Genomic DNA, 26,056 nt, shown 5'->3' on the forward strand with positions numbered 1-26,056 from the left:
ATACATGGAATAAGCTTCCAGAGGAAGTTGAGGAGGCTGGTACAATTACAACATTTAAAAGGTATTTCGATGGGTACATGAATAGGAAGGGTTTAGAGGGATATGGGCCAAATACTGGCAAATGGGACTAGATTTATATAGAATATCTGGTCAGCATGGACAAGTTACACTGAAGTGCCTGTTTCCATACTGTACAACTCTAGGACTTCAGTGAATAGAGAGTATTGTATCTAAGTTTGCTGATGAAACAAAGCTGGGTGGGAACATAAACAGTGGGGAGGACCCAAAAGCTTGCAGAGATTTAGACAGGTGGTAGACAGATTATTATGTGGAGAAATGTAGGGTTATTCACTTTGGTAGTGGATTGGAAAAAGAAAACAAAAGCATTTTAAAAGGCTTGGAGCTGGAAAACATTAATGTTCAGAGTCACTGGGGTGTATTCTAAAAAGTTGGAAAGTAAGTACAACAATTGGGAAGGCAACAAGCATGATAACTTTTATTACAAGGAGATTAAAGCAGAAGAATAAGGATATCCTGCTACAGTTGTACAGGGCTTCAGGAAGACCTCATCTTGGAGTACTGTGCAACGTTGTCTCCATATTTAAGGAAGAACAACATTGGAAGTGAGGTTGAGATTGACTGGTTGGGGAACCTGGAATACCTGATCAGTTTGAACTGAAATGAAGAGAACTGTTGAATAGATTTCAGGCTGAGGTAGACAGACCTTTAGTCTCTCAGGGATTCAAGGAATATGGTGGGTAGAACTGAGGCAAAAGACTAGCTATGATCTTATTGAAACACAGACCAAACTGACAGGCTCTGGGGTCCACTTTTGTTTTCAATCCTTATGTTTAATCCAAGTCAGACAGACTCAATGAGTAAAGAATCCTTGACTTGCCTTGCATCAGGCATGAGTGCTCCATGAACATCTTGTAAGGTTGACATACCATACTTAACTAGGGTTTATTGAAACAAACAGCAAATGCTGGAAAGTGTTGATAAATTATATTTTAAAAAAAGAGAAAAAAGGATTCAGTGAGTCAGGCAGCACCTGTGATGAGGAACAGACCAAATCAGTTGAATTTTACAGCTACTGTCATCAAGGTATTTTGAACATAAACTGAGTCAGGAGCTTGGTCCATCTCTTTCCTGCCTAGCCCTAACTGTTCCCCATAATTCTGTGGATGAGAAAGTTGCCGATTAGGCCTCCCATCCCGGGGCCCATTGAATGCCTTATCTGACCAAGGACTTGGCAATTAAAGGCCTTAGAGTCGAAGAGTGTGGTGCTGGAAAAACACAGCCACTCAGGCAGCATCCCAGGAGCAGCAGAGTCGACACTTTGAGCATAAGATCTTCATCAGGAGTCCTGATGAAGAGCTTATGCTCGAAACATCAATTCTCCTGCTCCTCGGATGCTGCCTGACCTGCTGTGTGTTTCTAGCACCACACTCTTTGACTCTGATCTCCAGCATCTGCAGTCCTCACTTTCTCCTAATTAAAGGCCTCAATCACCTCCACTGCCATAAAATGCTGAGCAGAGCTGGGGTCTTCTGGTAGTGTCCCCACCTCTGAGTCAGAAGGTCTGGGTTACAGTCCCACCTGCTCCAGAGCTGTGTAATAGCATCTCTGAGCAGGTTGACTAAAACTATCAGAAATATTGGGCAGTGGCAGTCAGACCATATTTAAAATGGGAAGAGTGATGGGGGTGCTCAATGTGCATTGTGCACCCCCCCCCCCCCCACTTCCTCAGTCCTGATCGCTTGCCCTCCGAAACCGATCCCCACCCACACCATCCCTCTTCCCTCGGTTACCCTCGTTCCTCCCTTTAAGGCTTTCCAATCTCTCCCCGTCTACATGTCCTAGACCTACCTGCCACTTGCTAGTTTTCTGTGTGTGTCTCCTTGTAGTCCATGACATCCTCTACTCTGAGCTGCGTTGCTGCTGGGACAGCTAAAGCTGTTGGCCAGTTAAATCAGCAAGCAACACTGGAAGGTGGGGCTTGATGCCCGCTGAATGGCAGAAGGTGAGCCCTCAGCCTGTTTAGTCCAGCCCAACCCAGCATGCTGTCTACCATAAAATGCAGCCCAATGTCCTGTTCTCAGAACTCTTCTGATGAAAGGTCATTCAGCCTCAAACATTAGATTAGATTAGATTACTTACAGATTAGATTAGATTAGATTACTTATAGTGTGGAAACAGGCCCTTCGGCCCAACAAGTCCACACCGACCCGCCGAAGCACAACCCACCCATACCCCTACATTCTGTTTCTCTCACAGGCACTGCCTGATAGGCTTGAGTTTGTTCTTTTGTTTTGGATTCCTGGTATTTTGCTTTTGTATTGGCAACATATAATGGTAAACGTCCTTTGGTTGGAAGCAATTGTGTGGACGTTACTGGAAATGATTAGACCCAGAGTGATTGAGCATTTAGAAAAATACAAGGTGAACAAAAACGTATTTGTGAACAGTAGGTCATGTCTGACTAAGTGAATTAGTCACCAGCATACTGTTCGGGCAAGTGTCTATTAACGTCTGTATGGACTTCCAAAGGCATTTATTAAGATTTTGCACAAGACTGTCCAAGATAAAAATGTGATTGCATGAGTCAGTAATCGCTTTAGAGGTAGGAGACTGAGTAAGAATAAAGATAACATCATCTGATTGGTGCAATTTGACAAGTGGCATTTGCTATCAATCTGTACTAAGACTTCAGCTTTTTAACTTGACTCAGTCAGATAAAGGAATATAGAAAACCTGAAAGCTACCTGTAAATGACTCTTCCTGATCTCCTGGGCTGAATTCACTGCCTACCAGTTTTCCTTTCAGCCTGATTTCTGCTGGTACTCAACCAAACCATTGAAGGTCTATCTTCCAGTCTTGACTCCCTGATGTACTCCTGACCTCATTCTGGTACATGCTACTCCCTCAGTTCTAACACTAAAGCTTCCAGGAGATCAAAAGTGCAGATAATGGAGGGCACTGCTGTCCAGGGTCACACTGTGTGGGTACTTGAGTTGCTTCATTTGCAGTAACTCTTTGGCGAGTGCAAGAAACACTAAATGCAAAGTCGACTCAGAACTGGGAATTTTGCTCAGCTGCATGGCAAGTGAAGAGTTATCTGTTTATATTCAAAGCATTAGATGAATTTTATAATAATCTACTTTTCCTTGTAGCTGTCAGCAGTAAAGGAGAAGGCAATATTTGCCTGGTGACAGCGGATTAGCAGCTTAATATTGCTTCAGCTAATAATCAAGCTAATCCACCCGGAGGGGGGTCAAGTGGGTGGTTTATACAGCAGTGATTCTATTTAATGTAGCTATGAGAAATTATTATTACATCGAGCAATATGTATTGGAACATATTTCCAAGCTGAAATTCTTCTGAAATGGATCACTTGTGATGTGAACGGACATTGAAGGAGGTCATTGCCTCCTGTCTTGATCTATTGGGGTGATATTGAGAAAAGAAACCAAGCTAGGGCAGCTGGTAAATGCAGTGACTGTAGCATTGCCCCTCTTGTATGCCTCTGACCACAGGTTTACATGTGAGCAGTAACTGGTAATGTAACCTAGCAACGGTGCATGTAATGAGATTGAAGAGTCACTCAGTTGAAGAATGGTATGCACACACATCTTCTTAGGGATGTCATTTTGTTTGGACAGTAATTCTGTTGCTGTGGTGGAATCCATTACATACCAATCCAAAGTCTTCTACTGAAAGCCGAGCTTACAGACAAGAGAGGTTATATATGAACGGGAGAATGATGTGGTTTGTGCATGGGAAATCTCTGATGGATAATCAGTTAGAATGAACTAGGAAAAGAAAAACTCTCCAGGGTAGCTCATTCCATACACACACCACCCTTTGTGTGAAAACGTTGCTCCTTAGGTCCCTTTTAAATCTTTCCCCTCTCACTCTAAACCTATGCCCTCTGGTTCTGGACTCCCCCACCCCAGAGAAGAGACCTTGTCTATTTACCCAATCCATGCCACTCATTATTATATAAACCCCTATCAGGTCACCCCATAGCCTTGAATGCTCCAGGGAAAACAACCCCTGCCTATTCAGCCTCTCCCTGCAGCTCAAACTCTCCAACCCTGGCAACTGGTACAATTACAACACGTAAAAGGCACCTGGATGGGAACATGAATAAGAAGAGTTCAGAGGGATATGGGCTGGTTGCTAGCAGGTTGGACTAGATTGTATTGGGATATCTGGTCGGCATGGACAAGTTGGACCGAAGGGTCTGTTTCTGTGCCGCACATCTCTATGACTCTATGACTCAGTTACAGATATTTTTAATTCTACATGTTATGACATATCTCTAGAGAAAGTGGGACTGGAATACTGGCCTCGAATTCTGGCCCAGAGAAAGGGGCACTACCACTAGAGTCCTCTATTGACCACCTGTGATGGCTTTTAACTATGGACACCTTTCACACTGCAACCAGTTTCAAATTGGCATGTTACAGAGTTTGAAGTGGAAATGAGATTTTAAACCGAGACATAATTTTTAATGCACTTTGGGATATATCATGTTTGTGATGAAGTGAATTTGTAAAAAGAGGTTGGCTATTGGCTTCAGGAGGATATTTGAGGTGGTCAGATTACAGGATGGTCCAATAAGGGAGGTATTCATCTAAAGTCTGAAATTAAATTGCATGTAAGTATTCCAGAGTTAACTACTCCCTCCCTATTCTTCCTTAATCTGTCTGTAGCCTTTCAAGTAGTTGAGCACACCTTCACCCTGCAAGGCCTCTTCACTCTAGGAATCTGGGTGAAAGTCCCTTTGTCCAGCTCCATCTCCAGTTTTGGCCAGAGTTTCACCTGCAATGGCTTCTCTTTCTGGTCCTGCCCAGTTATTTGTGAAGCTCCCCCCCAAAAAAGATTTACCTATGGCCCTCACCCAGTTCCTACTCCTTGACAACATCATCCGAAAGCACAAATTCAGGTTCCACGTATATGCTGAATCCATCTACTACTAGATCAACACTGACCTTTCTCAACATCTCCACTGCCTCTGGTAATTGTAATTTCACCCACTTTCTCTCTTCCCTATTTACAGGCTATACTGGAATGATTTTTGTATGCGCTACATGAAGAAATGAGTAAAATATTTATTCATGACTTCTGCCATTTCTTTACTATCTACTGTTAACTCCCCAATTTCACTCTCTAAAGGACCAATGCTTACTTTACTTGCTCCTTTTTTCTTTAGATTCCTGCAGAACCTCTTGATATCTGCTTTACATTTCTAGCTGGCTTCCTCTCAAGCTGAAATTTATTAGTACCGATTAAGCTTTTAATTATTCTCTGCTGTTCTTTATATTCTGACCAGACCCCAGGCTCCTTAATTCTCTGCTGTGGATCTGAAGGATAGTGCAATTGTGACAGATTTTATGCTGGTAAAAAGTGGGGAGGAGCAAATGGAGCAAAAGGGAAGGTCGGGGACAGATTAGAGAGTTCTCAGCAGCTTAAAACTCATCATATTTCCACATCTCTTCACACTGTAAAAGAGTTGTATTGGGATTGAAACATTAACACTGTCTCTCTCTCTCTCTCTCTCTCCCTCTCTGAGATGCTGCCAAGTCTACTGAGTTTGTTCAGCACTTTCTATTTTTATTTCCGATCTCCACATGTGCAGTATTTTGTCTGTGCTCATAAATCTCTTCCTGAAAATAAAGCTGCTTAATATGATTAATTTCTATCTTCCTGACTGGTTATCTTCTTAGATAGCCAAACTTCAGCTGATGGAGCAGTTCTCCAAAAGCTTGTGATTTCAAATAAACCTGTTGGACTATAACCTGGTGTCATGTGACTTCTGACCTTGTCCATCCCAGTCCAACACAGGCACCTCCACATTATGGTTGCTCAAAGGATCTCCAAGAAGATTATGCATAGCAACACAAACACCACATTGCTGCAGAGATTAAAGAAAGCAGAGAACATCCTGAAAGGACTACAGATCGCGAACTCATTCAAATCGACCTGCAACATGGACTAAGCTGATACACCCTGCCATCGCACTTCTCTGACACTCCTCAACCATCTTGTACACCAACTCCACAGCAGACGTTGTAACCTTGAAATCGAGATAGACTCCATTTTCTCAGCTTGCTCTCATGACACACAGACTAGCCATGAGTCACTGCCAAGCAGATGAGGCAGCAGAAGAACGCCACCTACATGCAAACCAAAATCAGGAAACTGGAGAAATGTGGCATCACCACCAGCAGTAACCAAGCCTCCCTGGCACCATGGTTGGAACCGGTACCACCACAGAGAAGTCCATCGTCAACTTATCTGACCACATCGTTCAACCGACCTCACCCGGCGAAGGGGCAGCGCTCCAAAAGCTTGTGATTGCAAATAAACCTGTTGGACTATAATCTAGTGTCATGTGACTTCTGAATTTGTTATATTCTTGACTGCTGTCAAGCCCTTGTCTGATCATCTTCTTGTGCTGGTCAACAAGATGTCTTGAGCTTAGCCTCATTTCCATCCTTACTGACTGACATTGGATCTCAATGCCTAGATCTGAAACTCCTGTTGTTAAATTCCTTTATCTGTTACCCTGAACGTTTCCTAGCTGTGCATTGAGCCATCTTGGATCTATGCTCTGGAATGTCCTCCCTTAAAATTCCTCTGATTTTCCATCTCTTTTCAGATCCTCTTTCAAATCCATAAATTATTTTTAGCTACTCCTGGTATCTGCTTTCACCTGGTTTCCATTTATTTCCTTAAGCCTCTGCATTACACCGTAGGCCTTTTTCATGTTAAAAACAATTAGCTGCTGTTCAAATACACCTTTTCACAATTTTATTAACTTGAATAGAAATTTTGACTATGAATTGTTCAGATTGTGACATATACATTGACCCTTATGGAATTCAGGACTAAATATTTCTTTGGAAGTCAAGCTGATTACAATTTCCAAATTTTACTTTTGGCCAACTGTTTTTTTTAGAGTAGGGTGTTCTTCTTTAAAAATAAAACTATTCTAAATGGGGTAGCCTGATGGCTCACAGTGCCAGGGACCTAGGTTCGATTCCTTCCTCAGGTGACTGTCTGTATAGAGTTTGCACATTCTCCCTGTGTCTGTGTGGGTTTCCTCTCATAGTCTAAAGATATGCAGGTTAGGTGGATTGGCCATGCTAAACTGCCTGTACTATTCAGAATTATGCAGGCTTGGTGGTTTAGCAATGGGGAATGTGGGGGTTGGGCCTGGGTGGGCTGCTCTTTGGAGAGTCAGTGTGGACCTTATGGGCCAAATGGCCTTTTTCCACACTGGAGGGATTTTATTCTCCGATTCTCTAAAATGGATAGTTCATCTTCTGTATTCAGTTTACCTGAGTTCTTTCATTGAGTATTATAGGTTTTACATCTGCTTTTCAAAACCAACTCAGTTAGAATTTCTTCTGCTGCTTCAAATCCCAGGATCATCAGAATGCGGCCCCAACGAGGACAGGATTATCACTGAAATAGGTTTGAGTCTTAATACTAGCCAAGTTTGAGCCCACACAAAAACTGAAGTAATTTGCTTCAATATAGTTATTAAACCCTTTATCCAGTTTGACACTGGTTGAAATTTTTTTCATTCATGCTCCTCACAGTTGGTATCCCATCATAGAGTCATAGAGATGTACAGCACGGTAACAGACCCTGCGGTCCAACCCGTCCATGCCAACCAGATATCCCAACCCAATCTAGCCCCCGACCCATATCCCTCCAAACCCTTCCTATTCATATACCCATCCAGATGCCTTTTAAATGTTGCAGTTGTACCAGCCTCCACCACTTCCTCTGGCAGCTCATTTCATACGCATGTTCCAAATTCCATTTCATCTCTTTTTTTAAATGGAGAAACTGAATGGAAAATGAAGACTGAGATCTTCTCATGTTCAGACCGTGTCTCTTAGCAGGAGAGTCGCCAAAAGGGAAATCCACAGTCCACTAAGGTGAGAAATCTTGCCGGATCCTCTGGTAATCAGGCAGTTGATTGCCAGTGAGCTTTCAATAATTAGGAACTTGGATTAGGAAGTCCTGCCAGCCTCTGAACCTGGCAGTGCCACAGCAGCGGCTGTAGGACCAACTTCTGAGACTCCCAGGATTGCTGATGGGAAGGGTAAATGGTGTTTGTGGGAGATTGGGTTACATCAAATAAGTGGAGCCAAAGGACATAAAAATAAACTTCAACTTCAGTCCTGTAATCATGAAAAAATCATGAGTTTCTTTTTCACAGAAACAAGCACTGATTCCTAACACAATCTGCAATAAATGTCCAACTTGGGGAGTTGGGGTTAGGGGTGTGGTCATGGGGACAGGGAGGCAGGAATGGAGCTGGGGAGAAAGGTTACTTGTCACTTTCCAACCCCTGCTCTCTCTCCAGTCCCTCAGTCATGCCAAAATTGGTGCAGATTGAGGGATTTTCTCTAATTTTCTGCCCGGAACTCAATCAGGTCAAGAATAGGAAGGTGCGGTGTTCAGGTCTGCCACCATCTTAATTAAACTGATTTCCCTCTGCCTCCAGATCCCCAGAAGATGTCTCCTAGTGTAGAACATAACCAGGGTTAAACAGGATGAGGTGAATCAAGCAGTACTGGTTAGGTAGATCATGATAGACAAGAGTTCTAATGCAAGACCATTCTAAGAGAAGTAAGTCTGCAGTTGTTCAGATGAAAGATCACAGGCATGAAACATTAACTCTCTTCCTCTCTTCATAGATGCTGCCTTACCCACCATGTATTTCCAGCATTCATCCATTTTTACACCTAAAAGCATTGGCCTGCATGAGGTGAAGAATAGCCAGATAAGAGATTTGTCACAATGGGGGACAGCTAGCAATTTATACTGAAAGTCCTGTGCATTCTCTTCCCCTTCACATTAATGATTTCACAAAGTTTTCACACAGTATCATGAACTCACAGCAGTAATCTGTCTGGAATTCGTCACCAGTTAGTCATTTCCTCTTAGAAATTCTGTGAAGCCATGCACAGTTCAAAATTGTACATTTAGTTGCAATTCCAGGACTGGGGATCAAATTGCTTTGTGAGAAAGGAGCTCTAATTTATGTAGTTCCAGAACTGCACTAAGTGTCAGGGATGATTCCCTCCCTAGCACTGATATATCTGTTTCAAGAAACAAAACAAACAAAAAACAACAATCAGTTAACTATGTTGATAGGTAGGAGACATGTATTGGGGGGAGTTAGCCAGGATTTCATGCAGGAACTCAGTTGTGCTGGTGTCAGGAGATGATGCAATATGGCCTGACGGTAGCAGCTGCTTTGCTAGTTCAGAACAGGTTGACTGAATGTGTGTGTAAGTTTTCCACACACTCACCACCTTCTGTTTGAAAACTATTGCCCCTCTGGACCCTTTTGTAGCTTTCCTCTCTAGTTTTAGCCTCCCCTACCATGGGGAAAGGCTAACTACCTTGTCTATGCCTCTCATGATTTTAAAGACCTCTACACAACTCTGTGTGGTATAGATCATAATGCAGTGAGTTCCTGATGGCTGGGTCTCGCTTTTGTAAACGTGGCAGCAGACTACATCATGCACCCTCCCCAGACTCCACTAGACTGCCCCACCGTCTCTGAGGGTCATTAAGAAAAAGACGCCAAATCACAGAGACCCTGGACCCATGAAAAGATGCTGAAGGAGGGTCATTGGAGACGAAACATTAAGTGTTTTCTCTCCATAGATGCTGCCAGACCTGCTGAGCTTCTCCAGAAATTTCTGTTCCAGTGACAGATGCTGGGTCGACGGTGCCAGGTTCATTGTTTGTACAAGGCGCAGAGGATTTCCTGTGTTTAATGAGCAGCAGCCGCACTCTCACAGTTGGCAGTGAAGGGGAGCCATGGCAGTGCCACTGCTGGTGCACAGTTCACCAGCTAATTCATTCAAATCGAACTGTGCCTACATTTTATCAGCACCTCCCACCTGCTCCTGACAACACTCTTCCAAAGTAAATAATCGACCATCAAGGGCAACAATTTGTTGTTGGGAATGGCTCTACAGAGCCACTGCCTTTCGGACAGGTGTTAAACCAAGGCCCCAAGTGCTCGCTCTCAGGTGGATTTCAAAGACCCCGTGAGTGCAGTCAATATTTACCTTTCAGCTGATGTGAACGATCTGGTCATGATCCCATCGCTGTTTGTGGCGTTTGTTGGACTGTGTAGACTTCACTCTTGCAATAATTACTACATTTCAAAAGTTTTGAAATGCTCTGGGATACCCTGAGGTTGCGCATGGTGCTATATAAATGCAAGTCTGTTTGTTTTCTTCCTCTGAAGTCTCTGACTTTTTTTACTTTAGCGGGCTTTGGTTCTACCCGGAATGAACTGTCCTTCACCGCCTTGCTCGCCTTCCCAGTGCACGGTGAGTCCTGCTCAGCTACCAGACCCTGGAGAACCACACCCCCGAAGCTAATGCTGTTCTCTTCCGAGTTGAGCTTTCTGGTAGCAGTCACTGGAAAGCCAACAGCAGAGCGTACCTGAGTGACTCCCTCATCTTCTCCTTCACCCTTCGGTGTGAATGTCTAACATATCCCCCACTAATTCCTGCCTTTAATCGGTTAATTAGACTTGGATTGAAGTAGAGATCCACCAGGTCAACTCAAGCCATGTTAGTTTTCCCACTTTGTAATCTATTTACTAACTGAGCTACAGGAGCTGCTACACTAGTAATGTGGAACCAGACTGACGATATCGAACTTTACTACCTACTCACAACTAGAATGATAGTTGAGTATTAAGGACATTGGGATACACATAATTGACATCAAGCAGACAAATCCTTTCTGTGATTTTGTTTATATACTCTAATATTCTTTCCTTTTTTGACACAAATTTTTATTTTATTTCCAGTATAAATATGATTTCTTCTCTATCAGTGATTCATTAACACAGGACTCTTCAATGAGTCAAACAATTCCACATAACACCCACTTTTTCAGCTGATTTGATTGCTCATAAACATCACTTCTATTCACATTTCCTACAGTTACAGCCTAACTAGAGATAGGTGGATTGGCCATGCTAAATTGCCCATAGTGTTCAGGGATGTGCAGGCTGGGTGGGTTAGCCATAGGAAATGCTGGGTTACAAGGCTAGTGTGGGATGCTGTTGAGGAGGGTCGGTGTGGACTCATTGGGCCGAATAGCCTTCTTCCATACTTCAGGGATTCTATGATTCTATATATGTACAACAAGTTATAGAAGGATCAAATGCATGGATGTTCTACATTTCGTAACACATTTCAAAATCTGCTCAACTCAACTATTTTTCACAATTCAAGGCCCCAAATCTGTTCCACACACTGAGCCGAACCAATACATCATTGAAATTCAATAGGTCAGAGCAAAACACAATGGCAAGTAAATTGGTTCTTGGGAAATCTGGTCCTGCCAATTGGTGCTGAGCCTTTTGAACTGAGGAAGGATTGATTAGAGAGGGCCACCCACTGATGTGTGCTCCTTCTAGTCTTTGGCTTGTTTCAGGTCATTTCAACAAAAAATAATTGCACAAACGCCATTGGTTGGCTAGTTCAAAACCAACATGAGATCTTAATTTTACCCCAGGGCCACCTGAATTTAGAATGCTTTCATGTTTTAAAATTGAGAGACCGTTACCTTGATTGTAATTAATTTTCCTGAGTTTAAATTTAAGCTTGGCTGCAATTATTAATGATTAAGCATAGAATTTTGCTCCCTTTGTACAAAATTTCACTGTGCACTTGGGCAGTTCATATGGGACAGCATCAATTCTGGTTTCCAGTGCCCGCAGTTCTCTGTTTTTGTTTAGTGTGCCATGTAAATCAGTTTTCTATATATTTTAATCATATATTTATATTTTCATGTGACATTCTGGAATTCAATTGTGCATAAAACACGTCTATAATTTTTAAAATACGTTATAGGCTTTTGATATAAAGTATCATATTTTACAATATAACTGATTAACAGAATATTTCACATGGATAATAAATGGACAGTTCAGGACTATATGAAAAGTCTGTTGGTCTCAGTTGAACAGACAAATACGTTTCACAGAATATAATTACAGTAATGAGAATGGATAGCACGTATATTTGACTGCAAGTTATGCCTGTTATTATAGTTATATCAGATCAGACTTGTAGAGATGTAGAGTGGGTATTCAGAACTTTAAAAGTAATAGGCTTAACATTAATAATGCATTTACATGATTTGGATTAGGTAGCTCAGAGTGCTAAAGTGAGCTGCACTCACTAAAAGCAATGACAGAAGTGGTGTACACATCACTCAAACAACAGGGCAGTCTTAAAGAGGTGAGACAGTCATTGGAAACCTAGACTCTTCATTTGCATTATATTCGGGAACTTGTAAAATAATAATGGCAATGAAAAGACGGCTTGCTATGGATCAATAATTCTGACCAAGGGATCCAGATCATGTTGTAAAGTCTAAGAGCTCCTTCCCAATAATAATTGCATTTCCATCTCCCCCTGTCCTTTACAATCTTTCCTTATGATAAATGTACAGCCTGTTCTATGCTTAGCAATTGTTTGGCCTTTTCTCTGGTAACTACTGCTGCTCTGGTAACTAGTTGGTGGATGTGAGTACATTAGAATACAAGTAGTAATGGGATTTGGCAGACTGTGTAATCAATGCAGCCAAAACATTTTGGATTCATCCAAGAGAGTATTCTTTATGTATCAGCATTTTGGGATAATTTGTTTAATGGTGCGTATCTGTCAGAAATGTAGGCTGAAGTGTAAGTGCTTTGTAACATATATCAAACGAAACCTAAGGAGTAGAAATAGGCCATTTGGCCCCTCAAACCTGCTTTACTATTTAGTATGACCATGACAGATCTAATTGTACCCTTAAATCCACATTGCACCTACCTCTGTCAACTTTTCACATCCCTGCTTACCAAGAATCTACCCAACTTCTGTCTTAAACATCTTCAAAAACCCTGCTTCCAACACCTTTTCAGGGTCAGAGTTCCAAAGTCTCAAGACCCTCTAAAAGAAAATATTTTACCTCAACTTGGTTTTAAATGGGTGAGCCCATCTTTTCAGATAGTGATCCCTAGGTGTAGATTCTTCTGGAAGAGGAAACATCCCCCCTCTACTTCCCATATTGAAACTGCTCAGGATTTTACACATTAAAATCAAGCTGCCTCTTACTTTTCTGAACTCCAGCTTTGATATAGGTCGCATCCAACTAGAATACAAGCCTGGATTAGTGGTGCTGGAAGAGCACAGCAGTTCAGGCAGCATCCGAGGAGCAGTAAAATCGACGTTTCGGGCAAAAGCCCTTCATCAGGAATAAAGGCAGAGAGCCTGAAGCGTGGAGAGATAAGCTCGAGGAGGGTGGGGGTGGGGAGAAAGTAGCACCTAGAATACAAGCCTACCTAGTGCAACCGTTCCTCATAAAACAAACTTCCTATTCCAGGTATTAGTTTGGTAAGTCTTACAACTATTTTAATTATTCCTTAAATAAGGTCACAGTGCTCCAGATATGATCTCACCAGTATTCTATACAATTGAAGCATAACCCGCCTATTTTTATACTCAATTCTTCTTGCAATAAATAATAACATGGTTTAGTTTACCTGCTTGCATGATGTACCTGCACAGTAGCCTTTTGTGATTCATGCACTAGAACATGGATATTTAAGCTTCTGTATTAAAATTTGAAGGTTTCAGCAAGCACTCAACTATTTGAGGGAGAAATAATGCAATTAGAGCCAGCAGCGTGCAAATAACCTGTAGTCTGAGGGTAATTAATGTATGTAACTTGCTGTTTTACAAATAATTTATTTCCAGAAATGTTGTTTGATATTTACAGCAATGGGATAGTTGGGATCATGCCAATAGCTCAAAGTCCCATCATTTATACTGGCTGATGCCTAATAGACATTCAACAATTAAATTGACATTTACATTGGCGAGAATAGGGACTTGGACAACACACTGTCAGAGATTACAGGAAATTACCCCTTATTATTATGTTCGTCACAAATGAATCTGGCAGGCAACATTAAATTAATAATGCAGGTTTTCGGCTTTGATTTAATATACATTCACTCTATCATGCAATTTGTAAAATCTTTACATTCACTGTTCTTTGGGTAATGCTACATTTTTTGGCAACAGGTTTGAGATGAGAGGCACCCCATTTACTCTGTTGCTTTAGTTACATGCATTAGTGAGCTGGATGACCTATGCTTTGGTGCAGTTTCGCCCATAGATGTGTGCAGCCTGATCTAAGCAGTGGAGCACTTCTGATGATTTAAATGTAAAATCTGAAATGCATGCACACATTCTTCAACTTAGTCATTCGAAAGCACTACCAACATAACTATTTCTGAAGAAGTGTCTCGCTGGACTTGAGACATTAACTCTTTTTCTCTCTCCACCGATGCTGCCAGACCTGCTGAGTCGCTTCAGCAATCTCTGTGCTTGTCTCAGATTTCCTGCATCCGCAGTAATTTGCTTTGACCAACAGGATATTTGTCCCACCCATTCGGAGGTACCAACTGCCTGTTTGGTTACTATGTCCGTCAAACGAGAGGCAAGAGGCAAGATTGAGAAAGTTGAGAGCTTAGAGAAGGCATTGCAATAATAAATGGGCCTTATTTTGTAAGTAGGAAATGTAAATGCTTTAGAATTTTCAAGTTCTATTGAGAGACAGGGATGCTCAAAAGTGACAAATGTGGAACAGCTCCGAAGATTCGGGATGAAGCCGATGCTGACCTCAGAAGGATGACAGACAGTCAACAGTAATCTGATCAAATCTGTTAATAATCTGTGAGAGGAGTTCACAAAGGAATTTAAAGTGATACAGAAACAGTTTATAACCCAAGGGACAAGGCCTCCACTCAATGAAGAAAGCTATCTGTGAACAACTAAAGTGATGAGCAAGAATATAGATCTAAAAAAATTGGTGTACAAAATGCAGACAAAGGACAGATCCTGGTAAATGAGAAGAGGGAGAGAGAGAAGCTCCAAAAGGTGACAATACAAAGTAGGAAGATGAAAAGAAATTTGCAAGGAATGTCAAATTCCACACAAACTAATTCCACAATTACTTCAGGGACAGGACAGAGCACTGTGGATACCTTGGACATTGGTAATGGTAATGTTGTAACTGAAAATGAGAAAAGGATCAGCATGCAGATTGCTTACTTTGTGTTAGTGTTTAGAATAGAGGATGAAGTCAGTGTGCCAGCCATCCTGAAGAGAATACACGCCTGAAAATTCGGATTGATTCTTCACAAGAGGTGACCAAAGTGGTGGACGCGACAATGTCTAAGTATCTTAATTAGTTGATAAGGGAGTGGTAGCTAGGGTTGAAGCTCATGAAATTGAAAGGTAAACTATTAATCTGGTGAGGAAATTGGCTGCGTGCCAGGGACAGAGAGTTGGTGGGAGTAGAATAGGCAAATACGCCAATTGGCATGTAAGAAAATAACTTGGGCATCAACTCAGCATATATATTATCAGCTTAGGTGATGGGATAAAAGCCATGTATCTAAATTTGCTGATGACACAAAGTTGTGCAGTAAGTGTAACATTACAAAGAGGTGAAGCGAATGGACAAAACTGTGGCAAATGGATCTTGGTGAGAGTAAATGTGAGGTCATCTACAATGGACCGAGAAAGGACAAAGCATGGAGTCTTCTAAATGGTGGGAAGTCAGAAATAGGAAGTCAAAACGAGACAGAGGAGGCCAGCAGTTAGATCATTAATATGTCACAGCAGGTACAGGAATCCTGGTCTTTCTATCGAGAGGATGAGAACATTAAGGGGTAGAAGTCATGCTTAAGTTATACAAAGATGGAAATGTGTTGCTGGAGAAGCGCAGCAGGTCAGGCTGCATCCAGGGAACAGGAGAATCGACGTTTCGGGCATTAGCCCTTCTTCAGGAATGAGGAAAGTTTGTCCAGCAGGCTAAGATAAAAGATAGGGAGGAGGGACTTGGGGGAGGGGCGTCGGAAATGTGATAGGTGGAAAAAGGTCAAGGTGAGGGTGATAGGACAGATTGGGGTGGGGGCGGAGAGGTCGGGAAGAAGATTGCAGGTTAGGGAGGCGGTGCTGAATTTGATGGATTTGACTGAGACAGGCTGGGGGGAGGGGAAATGAGGAAACTGGTGAATACAAAGCACTACCTAGACCTCACCCGGAGCACTGTGGGTAGCACTGTGTGTAACATCTTAGTTACACATTCCGGGCCCTGGGTGTGAATGGAGCGTGGATTAACTAGAATGGTACCTCGACACCAAAGATAACACAAGGCGAGATAACACAAATGAGGGTAATTTTTTTGGAATTTGTCAGCTTTAGCAGTGATCTGATTGAAGGTTATGCATTATTCAGGGGATTTGGGGTAGGTAGACACTATTTCAGCTGGTTGAGAAATACTGGACGAGGAGGCATTGTCTAAAATTAGAGCTAGACCTTACAGGAGTGAAATTAGAAAATACTTCAACATACAGATGACTGTGTAAGTTTAGAACTATAGTGCTATTGATGCCATATTAATTGTTTAATTTAAAACTTAGACTGATATATTTTTATTAGTTCAGGGTTAACAATATTGCAGTTAGGTTGCAGAACAGCTATGATCGCACTGAATCAGAGATCAAGTTCAGGGGATTTAGTCCTGTTCCAATGTTCCTCTATCTGAATAAAGAACAAAGAAACTTTAAAGCCCAGGAACAGGCCCTTCGGCCCTCCAAGCCTGAGCCGATCCAAATGTACTGTCTAAACCTGTCAGTCAATTCCTAAGCATTTGTATCCCTCTGCTCCCCACCTACTCATGCAGATGCATGTTAAATATAGTATATGTTGCCTAATATTAATGAACTTTTAGTAGAGCTTCTGTTCTTGGGTGAGTTGTGACCTAACTATTGACCCATTTATAGGCTGTGACAGGGAGTGGTACCCAGAGCAGTTTTACACAGGAGGGTAATTCAAAGAGTAGGATTAGCCCTTCATCCGTATGTAACTGTGCAACACACAGTCATTCCCTGTAAGAGGCAAACTTAGAACTGCCTTTCACCTTTGGATTTGTGTGGGGTACAGGGAGACCTAAAGGACATGTGCCAATACCATTTTGGATAAGGCCTCCTGTCAGTGAGCAACGCATCAGTTATTGCATCTTCTTCCAGTTGAAGGACATTGCTCCCAATTGGTGCATGGCCCTAGTGCAGTCCACTTCAACTGGAGCTTAGTGTGTGTGGAATTGTATGAGTCAGGCAAAAGATGATGCAATGCACTGGCTTTTGAATGCTTGACAACTATTCAAACCTTCTCTCCTCTTTGCTTCAGTATTTTCTTCTAAAACTAGAACTCTCATCTGTGAGATTATGGGATCATGTTGGTGGAAATCTGGAAAACACCCCCTTAAAAGGTAGTTGCTGGGTGAGTGAAACATTTGAGACTGGGGGCGGGGGAACAAGCCCAGAACTATTGTATAGTTATTGCAAGCACATGGTCCACTGTTAAGCAACACGTAAACATACTTGCGTTTCTTTATTTTTAATGAGTATATTCCCGCCTAGAATTTTATACATCATCTTACATACCCTCACCCAGCAACAGTTTTCTCAGTTCACAGGTCCCTCCAGGGCATAGGAAGGGCAGTAGGTATCTGGTTTTGTAGCTGAAACACACACATACGAACAGATTCAAGAACAGCTTCTTCGCTGTTATCAGACTTCTGAATGGACCTCTCAAATTTTAAGTTTGATGTTGACCTTGTTCTCTGTGCACCTTCTCTGCAGCTGTAACGTTGTATTCCTCACTCTATTCTATTACCCTGATGCATTTGTACTGCATGCGAACCAAAACTTTTCACTGTACCTAGGAATGTGTGACAATAATAAACCAAATCAAAAGTCAGTGTTGTTGAGTAGTCAAGGGTAATTCCCACCTCATTTAGTTTCCCTCTTTGAGGAGGTGTCTGGTTTCTGCTTGGAATCTCCCTAAGGCACAGCTCAGATTGGATCAGAGACACACAACCTCACAATGACACTTTTCCCTTTTCCCCAGCAACTACATGACATGGTTTCTCTCAGACGGACTAGTCAGGTAGACTTACGTTTCGGAACTCCCGGAATGGCACAAATTGCACAATGTCCCGCGTGGCTTCTTCCCCAGTGTATGACCGCAGAACTCGACTGTCTCCATCCAGGAACTCCATGGCAGTGAAGTCCGCATTGCCAACTCCTACAATGATGATGGACATCGGCAGCTTGGCTGCCTGCACAATGGCGTGTCTGGTCTCGTCCATGTCACTGATAACACCGTCCGTTATGATCAGGAGGATAAAGTATTGCTGTCAATAAAGACAGAAAAACCTTTAGCAATAGCTATTGCCATTGTGCACTATAATTATGTCAAATAGTACTGAGATGCTTCTCTACCTACTAAACATAATTTTCTATAGAAAAAAAGATGTCCATGAGGGGCATGGGTAGGAGAAATAGACAAGGTATTTTCCTTGGGGTGGGGGAGTCCAGAACTAGAGGGCATAGGTTTAGGGTGAGAGGGGAAAGATATAAAAGGGACCTAAGGGGTAATTTTTTCATTCAGAGGGTGGTGCGTGTATGGAATGAGCTGCCAGAGGATGTGGTAGGAGGCTGGTACAATTGCAACATTTAAAAGGCATCTGGGTGGGTATAAGAATAGGAAGGGTTTGGAGGGATATGGGCCCAGTGCTGGCAAATGGGACGAGATTAAGTTAGGATATCTGGTCGGCATGGATGAGTTATACTGAAGGGTCAGTTCCCATGCTATACATCTCTATGACTCTAATGGACTAAATATTAAATTGCAACTGAGAGGAAATTCTTTGTGAATCAGATGCATGCTGGAAGCTGTGCAAGTACTCAACAGTGGAATGGGCAAATGGAATTCATTGGCAGTAAAGAATGCATTCATTTTCTGTATTCCCTGGTCATTTAAATGAAATTAGCTTGGCATTTGTATTAATTTAAAATATAAAAGATACTGTGTGCAAAATACCAAATATGTTGCTTATGAATAAAACTGCAGCACCAGTAAACAATTTCAAAAGCTTCTACAAAACCATTATTATCTATTCAGAATGGAGATGACGCTTTCTTAGACCCACAGCAATAATTCTTCCTTATATCTACAGAAAGAAAAATGTAACCCTGTAATGATACAGAATATTTGACATAGATCATAAAGGAGGATTAATAAATCAATGGATTGAGCAAGATTGGCCACATAAATTGTACATTCAATACAATGACCATCAAATTAATGTTTGACAAGTGCCAAGTCCTCAGGATACTGATTATTATTGCACAAGTCACTGCCTGTACAAATGAACATTGCCTTCTTCATCTGAGTGGTGACACAGAAGTGAATATGGTTTTATTTGTCAATGGTGTCTGAAAGAATGTAGTACATGATTTGGATTTGGGTAGAGATATTAAACAAACAACCAAACTCTCCCCTCCCATCCCTTCCCACCACCGCCTCCCTCTCCGCCTGCCTTTTGTCCATATCACTTGATACTTTTGCTGCACAAAAACCTATCTCAGATTTAAAACTAACAACCAGTCTGGATCAACTTCCCTTCACGGAGACAATTCCAAACATCTACCACACTTTAAGTGTTTCCTAACATCTTACCTGAATGGCTTGGCCCTAATTTTCAGACTATGCCCCCTCGTTCTAGAATTCCTAATCAGTGGGAATAGTTTATCTTTATCTACGCTGTTTTTTCCCATTAATATCTTGAAGACTTTGATCAGGTCATGCTTTAACCTTATAAATGCTAGAGAGATCATATCTAATTTGCATAATTGTTCTTTCTAACTTAATCCCTGAAGTCCAGGTATCATTCTTGCAAACCTATGCTGTGCTCCTTCTAAGGCCAATACATCTTTCCTGAGGGGTAGTCCCCAGATCTGCTCACAGCACTGCATGGGGTCTAACCAGTGGTTTGTATAACTGCAGCATAACTTCTGCATCCTTGTACTGCAGTCCTCTAGATATAAATGCCAGCATCCCATTAAGCGTTCTTGAATATTTTCTGCACCTGGTTGTGATATTTTAAAGATCTATACACCTGAATCCCCTAGTCTCTTTGGACATCCACTGTGTTTAACTTCATACCATCTAGAAAGTGCCCCGATCTTTTTCAGTCCAAAATGGATAATCTTGTACTTGCTTACATTGAACTCCATTCACCTAGTCCATTAGTATCTCTTTGGAACTTTATGCTACCACCTACATTCTCCACAGTGCTGCCCGACATTGCAATCCTTGGCCATCCTAATGTATTGCATCCATGTTTGTGCTGCACCTCCCTGACCCACACATCACTGACCAATGCACAGTATGCACAACATTCTTGGCTGGGAAAGAATAGGATATTGTTGGAGGAGGAGGAAAAGGAGTTAGCAGCACCTCGAGATCTAACTACATCTTGTATGCTTGCTCTCAGATGCTGCTTCAGGCTCGCAGCACATACATTGATCGATGGGGCATCATGTGCTGGAGAATCGCTGTGCCATCTTCCCCTTCTCCCAACGTATTCAGATTCTGATGGCAATAAACATCTGAATGCCAGTGCTCATCTGGGTACATTGTGGATGGCACCAGTGCTAAGGATCCTAGTCTTTTCAATGGACATCCAACAAGTGGTGAGTTGTTCTGGAAATGGTGTGTGTGTGGTAAGGCAGGACTGGAACTGAACCTGAGGGTGCTGTAGGTAGGTAATGACAAGAATTTGATAAGATTCAGCGAGAAAAGCTGATAGGCTTCACGGTGGAAAACCCCCCAAAAAGCTCAACACAACTTGTACTTAGCCCAAAAAATAAGATTGAGTCTAGAGTCTTTCTGGTTATGAAGTCAGAAAGGTGGAGGTATTTATAGAGAAAAACCCAGAGCTCAGGGTTTAGAGTTGAAAGCACAGCTATCAATGTTTGAGTGATGGGAATCAGGAATACGTAATGGGGGAGCACAAATACTCAACTGCTATAAAAAGGCTTTATTTATCAAGTCATCCCTACATTTAACACACTGTAAAAATGTAGCTCATTTTCTATCTCTTATACTGGTACTTCTAAAGTAATATTCTTCATAGATTAATGCGATATATTTGCAATGTCTGGGATTATTTCTCCAGTTCTGTCAATACTCTGCGATAAAGACAGTTCACAGATGACCAGATCACCTCACAGACTTAGTTTTTAAGTGGTGTTGCCATGGACAGCTTCAGTACCATCAAGTCAAAGGAGGTCTACAACACAGGAGAATTATAATGTCAGGGTTTCAAAGGAAAATCCTTGAGACTGGGTGATTCAGACAGAATCTTTAAAGGCGAAATGACCATGATCAAGTACATATCAAGAGAAAAGCATAAACTGCATGTTGTGCTATCACTGCCCGGTCTCAGTGAGGTGACAGACACTGTCACATCCTGAAAGATTGTCTGGATATATAACTGCAGGCACAAGAACCCTCCATCGAAAAGGTGCAAATAGCGCTGGTGTCTTCAACTCAGGCAGAGAAATTGTGGACCCTGTGTTACGGATTAGGCTCAGACCACTCAAAATGTTCTTGAACAGGCAACCTTTACCATAACTTTGCATTTTGTTTCAGTAAGTGTACAGTGAAAATTACCCGGAGTAAGTTAGCTAGGTTGACTACCACGTTTTAAAACAAACAAAAATTTATTCACAAAATGAAACACAAAGAACAGAATAAAGAGCCCCTACAGAACTCAGTCTATTGCTGTGGTTCTGTTCACCGAGCTGGGAATTTGTGTTGCAGACGTTTCGTCCCCTGTCTCGGTGACATCCTCAGTGCTTGGGAGCCTCCTGTGAAGCGCTTCTGTGATGTTTCCTCCAGCATTTATAGTGGTTTGTACCTGCCATTGTCAGTTCCAGCTGTCCGCTGCAGTGGTCGGTATATTGGGTCCAGGTCGATGTGTTTGTTGATAGAATCTGTGGATGAGTGCCATGCCTCTAGGAATTTCCTGGCTGTTCTCTGTTTGGCTTGTCCTATAATAGTAGTGTTGTCCCAGTCGAAGTCATGTTACCTGTCATCTGTGTGTGTGGCTACTAAGGATAGCTGGTAGCTATCCTTAGTAGCCACGTGTCGTTTCGTGGCTAGTTGGCGTTCATGGATACGAATCGTTAGCTGTCCTATTTCATCCTTTTTCATCTCTGTACTAAATTAGTCACCTCAGAACCAGGAGGGTTTTATGACCCATCTGAAAAAAAACCAAGGACACAGTATCCTGGAGAAAAGAAGCAGCTTTTAGAAAAAAGGGACCAACTTTGTGACATCTCCCCCCTTAAAAAAATGAACCATCAACATCAAAAGATGGCTTCATTTTTGAAACACTTCAAAAACACACATATACACTATACTAATTACACACATGCAAACGTGTACAACCACATGCGAATTCAGGCCGTGGCACACCTGCCACTGAAGGCCTCTGTATATCACTTGAGCCTCGATAACGCATCGGCAATCACGTTTTCGCGACCTGCCACACGTACAATTGTCAAATTGAATGGCTGCAACAGCAGCTCCATCTACACAGTCTGGCATTTTTGTCCTTAATTTTTTCCACAAATCTCAATGGGTTATGGTCAGTGGAAACGATTGTCTCAGATGCATTGTTGGTAATATAAATGCTGAAACGTTGTAATGCCAACATCGAGCTTAATATCTATTTCTCCACCGCTGATTATTTCTGTTGATGAACTTTCAACTTCCTGGAAAAATACTCGATGGGTCTTTCTCGTCCCTCATCATCCTCCTGCAGGAGCACTGCACTGACACGCACATCACTGGCATTGATAGCCACCTTGAAAGACTTTGTGTAATCCGATGTGGCTAATACTGGGGGGCAGTGGTTAACGCAGCTTTTAGGCTGTCAAATGCCTTTTGACAGTCTGCTGTCCGCTGTAATTTCTTGCGCGTTTTTAACATTTCGGTGAGTGGAGCAGCCACACTGCTAAAGTTCGGCACAAACATTTGGTTAAACCCAGTCAATCCCAGGAACCATAGTCCTACTTTTTTCATTGCCGGTGTGGGAAACTCCTCAATTACTTTTGTTTTTACATCCCATGGGGCCATTTGTCCATGTCCAATAACATGGCCCAGGAAGGTGACTTGGGCTTTGGCAAATTCACTTTTAGCCAGGTTTACCACCAAGCCTGCCTTCCAAAGTCGATCGAACAAGTCCGATAAATACTATAAATGTTCCTTCCATGAGTGACTAAAAACCACCAGGTCATTAATGTAAACAACACAATTGGGTAACCCAGCAATGACCTTATTAGTCAGTCTCTGAAATGTGGCTGGAGTGTTTTTCATACCAAATGGTATGACTTTGAACTGATATAGTCCATTTGGCATTACGAAAGCTGAAATCGCCTTTGCTCTCTCTGACAGGGGTACTTACCAGTAGCCTCTGAACAAGTCCAACTTAGAAATGTAAGTTGCTTATCCTCCGTTTTGGGCACAGTCCTCTAACCGTCAAATTGGATATGCGTCAGCCTTTGTAACGGCATTGACTTTGCGATAGTCCACACATAACCATTGGGTACTATCTGGCTTTGGCACCATGACTATGGGTGAGCTCCAGTCACTGAAACTCACTTTGATTATGCCATTGTGGAGCATGCGCTCTATCTCCTTCTGAATCTGTCCCAACTTTAAAAGGTTATGCCTATAAGGATGTCATTTAACCGGAACAGCATCTCCTACCTCTACATCATGCACAATTAGTTTAATTCCCAGTTTATTTCCACATCTCTCCCATGTGATAGTAATAACTCTTTCAAGTTATTTCAATTTTCTTCAAATTTCAATAATTTATCCCAATTTTTGACAACTTCCTATTGTCCAATTTGATTTGAGGAATGTCCAATTCAGAATCCTCTGAATCTGGTTCTTCCTTCTGTGCTGTAATCATTAATACCTTCTCTCTTGCTTTCCTTCCCTATCAAAATACCTTTTGAGCATATTCACATGACACACACTGTGAGATTTCTTTCTGTCTGGAGTCCTTATCAAGTAGTTCACCTTACTCAATTTCCTCTCGATTTGATAACATTGCTTTTAAAGGCTCACCTGTAACTGGAAGTAACACCAATACCTCATCCCCAGTTGCAAAATTGCGAATTTGTGATTTTTTAAAACCTGCTTCCTGTTTCATTATATGTTGTGATACTTCGAAATGCTGTCTAGCCAACTCTCCAGCTCTATTGAATCCTTCTCTGAAATGTGACACATAGTCCAAGTGGGTGTTCTCTGAATTCTGACTTATTAATTTCTCCTTAATCAATTTTAACAGTCCTCTTACTTCATTCCTAAAAATTAATTCAAATGGACTGAATTTGATCGATTTATTTGGAACATCTCTGATCGCAAAAAGTACAAACGGAACTCCTTTATCCCAATCATCTGAATAAGCCTGACCAGGAGCCCTCAACATGGTCTTGAGTGTTTGATGCCATCTCTGAAGTGCTCCCTGTGATTCTGGATGGTACACAATATATCAGAATTGCTTCATTCCCAAGTAATCCAGAACCTCCTTGAATAGTTTGAATGTGAAATTTGATCCTTGGTCTGACTGGATCTCTATTGGTAGTCAGTATCTAGTAAAAAAACTAAGTAATTCTTCTACAACCCTTTTAGCTGTGATGTTGCGTAATGGGATTGCCTCTGGAAATCTAGTTGACACTTTCATTATTGTTAATAAATACTTATTCCCACATTTTGTTTGAGGTAGGGGACCTACGCAATCAGTTAAGACTCTTGTGAAAGCTTCCTCAAATGCTGGAATAGGTATTAAAGGTGTTGGTTTTATTACTGCCTGTGGGTTTCCGATTAGCTGACATGTAATGACATGTCTGGCAAAATTCAACTACATCCAGGCCAGTAAAATGTCTTTGTATTTTAGCCTATGTTTTCCTCACTCCTAAATGGCCCCCAAGTGGTAGGTCATGCGCCACTCACAATACCTCCTTTCTATACACCTCCTTTTGTGGGCAGCACGGTGGTTAGCACTGCTGCCTCACAGTGCCAGAGACCCGGGTTCAATTCCCGCCTCAGGCGACTGACTGTGTGGAGTTTGCACATTCTCCCGGTGCCTGCGTGGGTTTCCTCTGGGTGCTCCAGTTTCCTCCCACAGTCTAAAAATGTACAGGTTAGGTGAATTGGCCATGCTAAATTGCCTGTAGTGTTAGGTGAAGGGGTAAATGTAGGAGAATGGGTCTGGGTGGGTTGCGTTTCGGAGGGTCGGTGTGGACTTGTTGGGCCGAAGGGCCTGTTTCCACACTCTAAGTAATCTAAACTAATCTAATCTAATCTAAGTAATCTAATCTAATCTAAGTAATCTATACCCTACTGGCAAAACAAATTGATGAACCTCTGCCCATTTCTCATCTGCTTGAATATGTGATGGTCTCCAGTTCCTTATTAAGATTAGATTAGATTAGATTAGATTAGATTAGATTACTTACAGTCTAAGGCATCATTTGTTAAGTAATAACACACAGGGATGCATTCACTCTCCTCTGTAAATGTCTTTTGTTACAACTATTTTAACTTCTCATCTTTCTGCTGTAATTCAATCATCTTAGCAGAGCTAAAGATACTTGCATGTTACCTATTTGCTCCTGCTCTGTCCAACTTATCTGATCAAAAAAAGTCTTGGATAAAGCTATGTCAGCTTTCTTATCTGTGCCTTTTCATCTCTCCTCCTTCAACCTGTGCCTCTGTGATCTTGTGCCCACACAATCTGGGAAAATTCCTTGATAAACATCCTTCATTTCTTCAGTTGCCTGTGTCTCCACTGGCTTTTCAACTAGGGTAGGCACCACACCTACCGGTGAGTCAGCTATATCATTTTCAAGGACAAACTGTATTCCTGGAGCTGAGAGTTTGTCCAGTACTCCTATCACAAATTTTTCACTCTTCTATGGACTCTCTCGCCTCACTTTACATAATTGAGCACTTTTTGTCACACCATGAATTCCTGTTACCAGTACCTTTTCTGG

The 26,056-nt window shown here is 41.9% G+C and overlaps 1 protein-coding gene across 3 annotated transcripts in view; it reads right to left on the reverse strand.

Moving 5' to 3' along the window:
* cpne2 (copine II) overlaps nucleotides 1–26,056 on the reverse strand; it is a 272,940-nt gene that overhangs the window by 1,852 nt on the left and 245,032 nt on the right. For 2 of the 3 annotated variants that reach the window (XM_043707142.1, XM_043707143.1), the window contains exon 15: nucleotides 18,094–18,330. The exons of the other annotated variant lie outside the window; for it this stretch is intronic. In XM_043707142.1, the coding sequence (XP_043563077.1) occupies nucleotides 18,094–18,330 (237 nt within the window). The remainder of the gene's footprint in view (nucleotides 1–18,093; nucleotides 18,331–26,056) is intronic. 3 annotated transcript variants of the gene reach the window in all.

The sequence above is a fragment of the Chiloscyllium plagiosum genome, chromosome 17, assembly GCF_004010195.1.
Source record: "Chiloscyllium plagiosum isolate BGI_BamShark_2017 chromosome 17, ASM401019v2, whole genome shotgun sequence".
Classification (NCBI taxonomy): Eukaryota; Metazoa; Chordata; class Chondrichthyes; order Orectolobiformes; family Hemiscylliidae; genus Chiloscyllium; species Chiloscyllium plagiosum.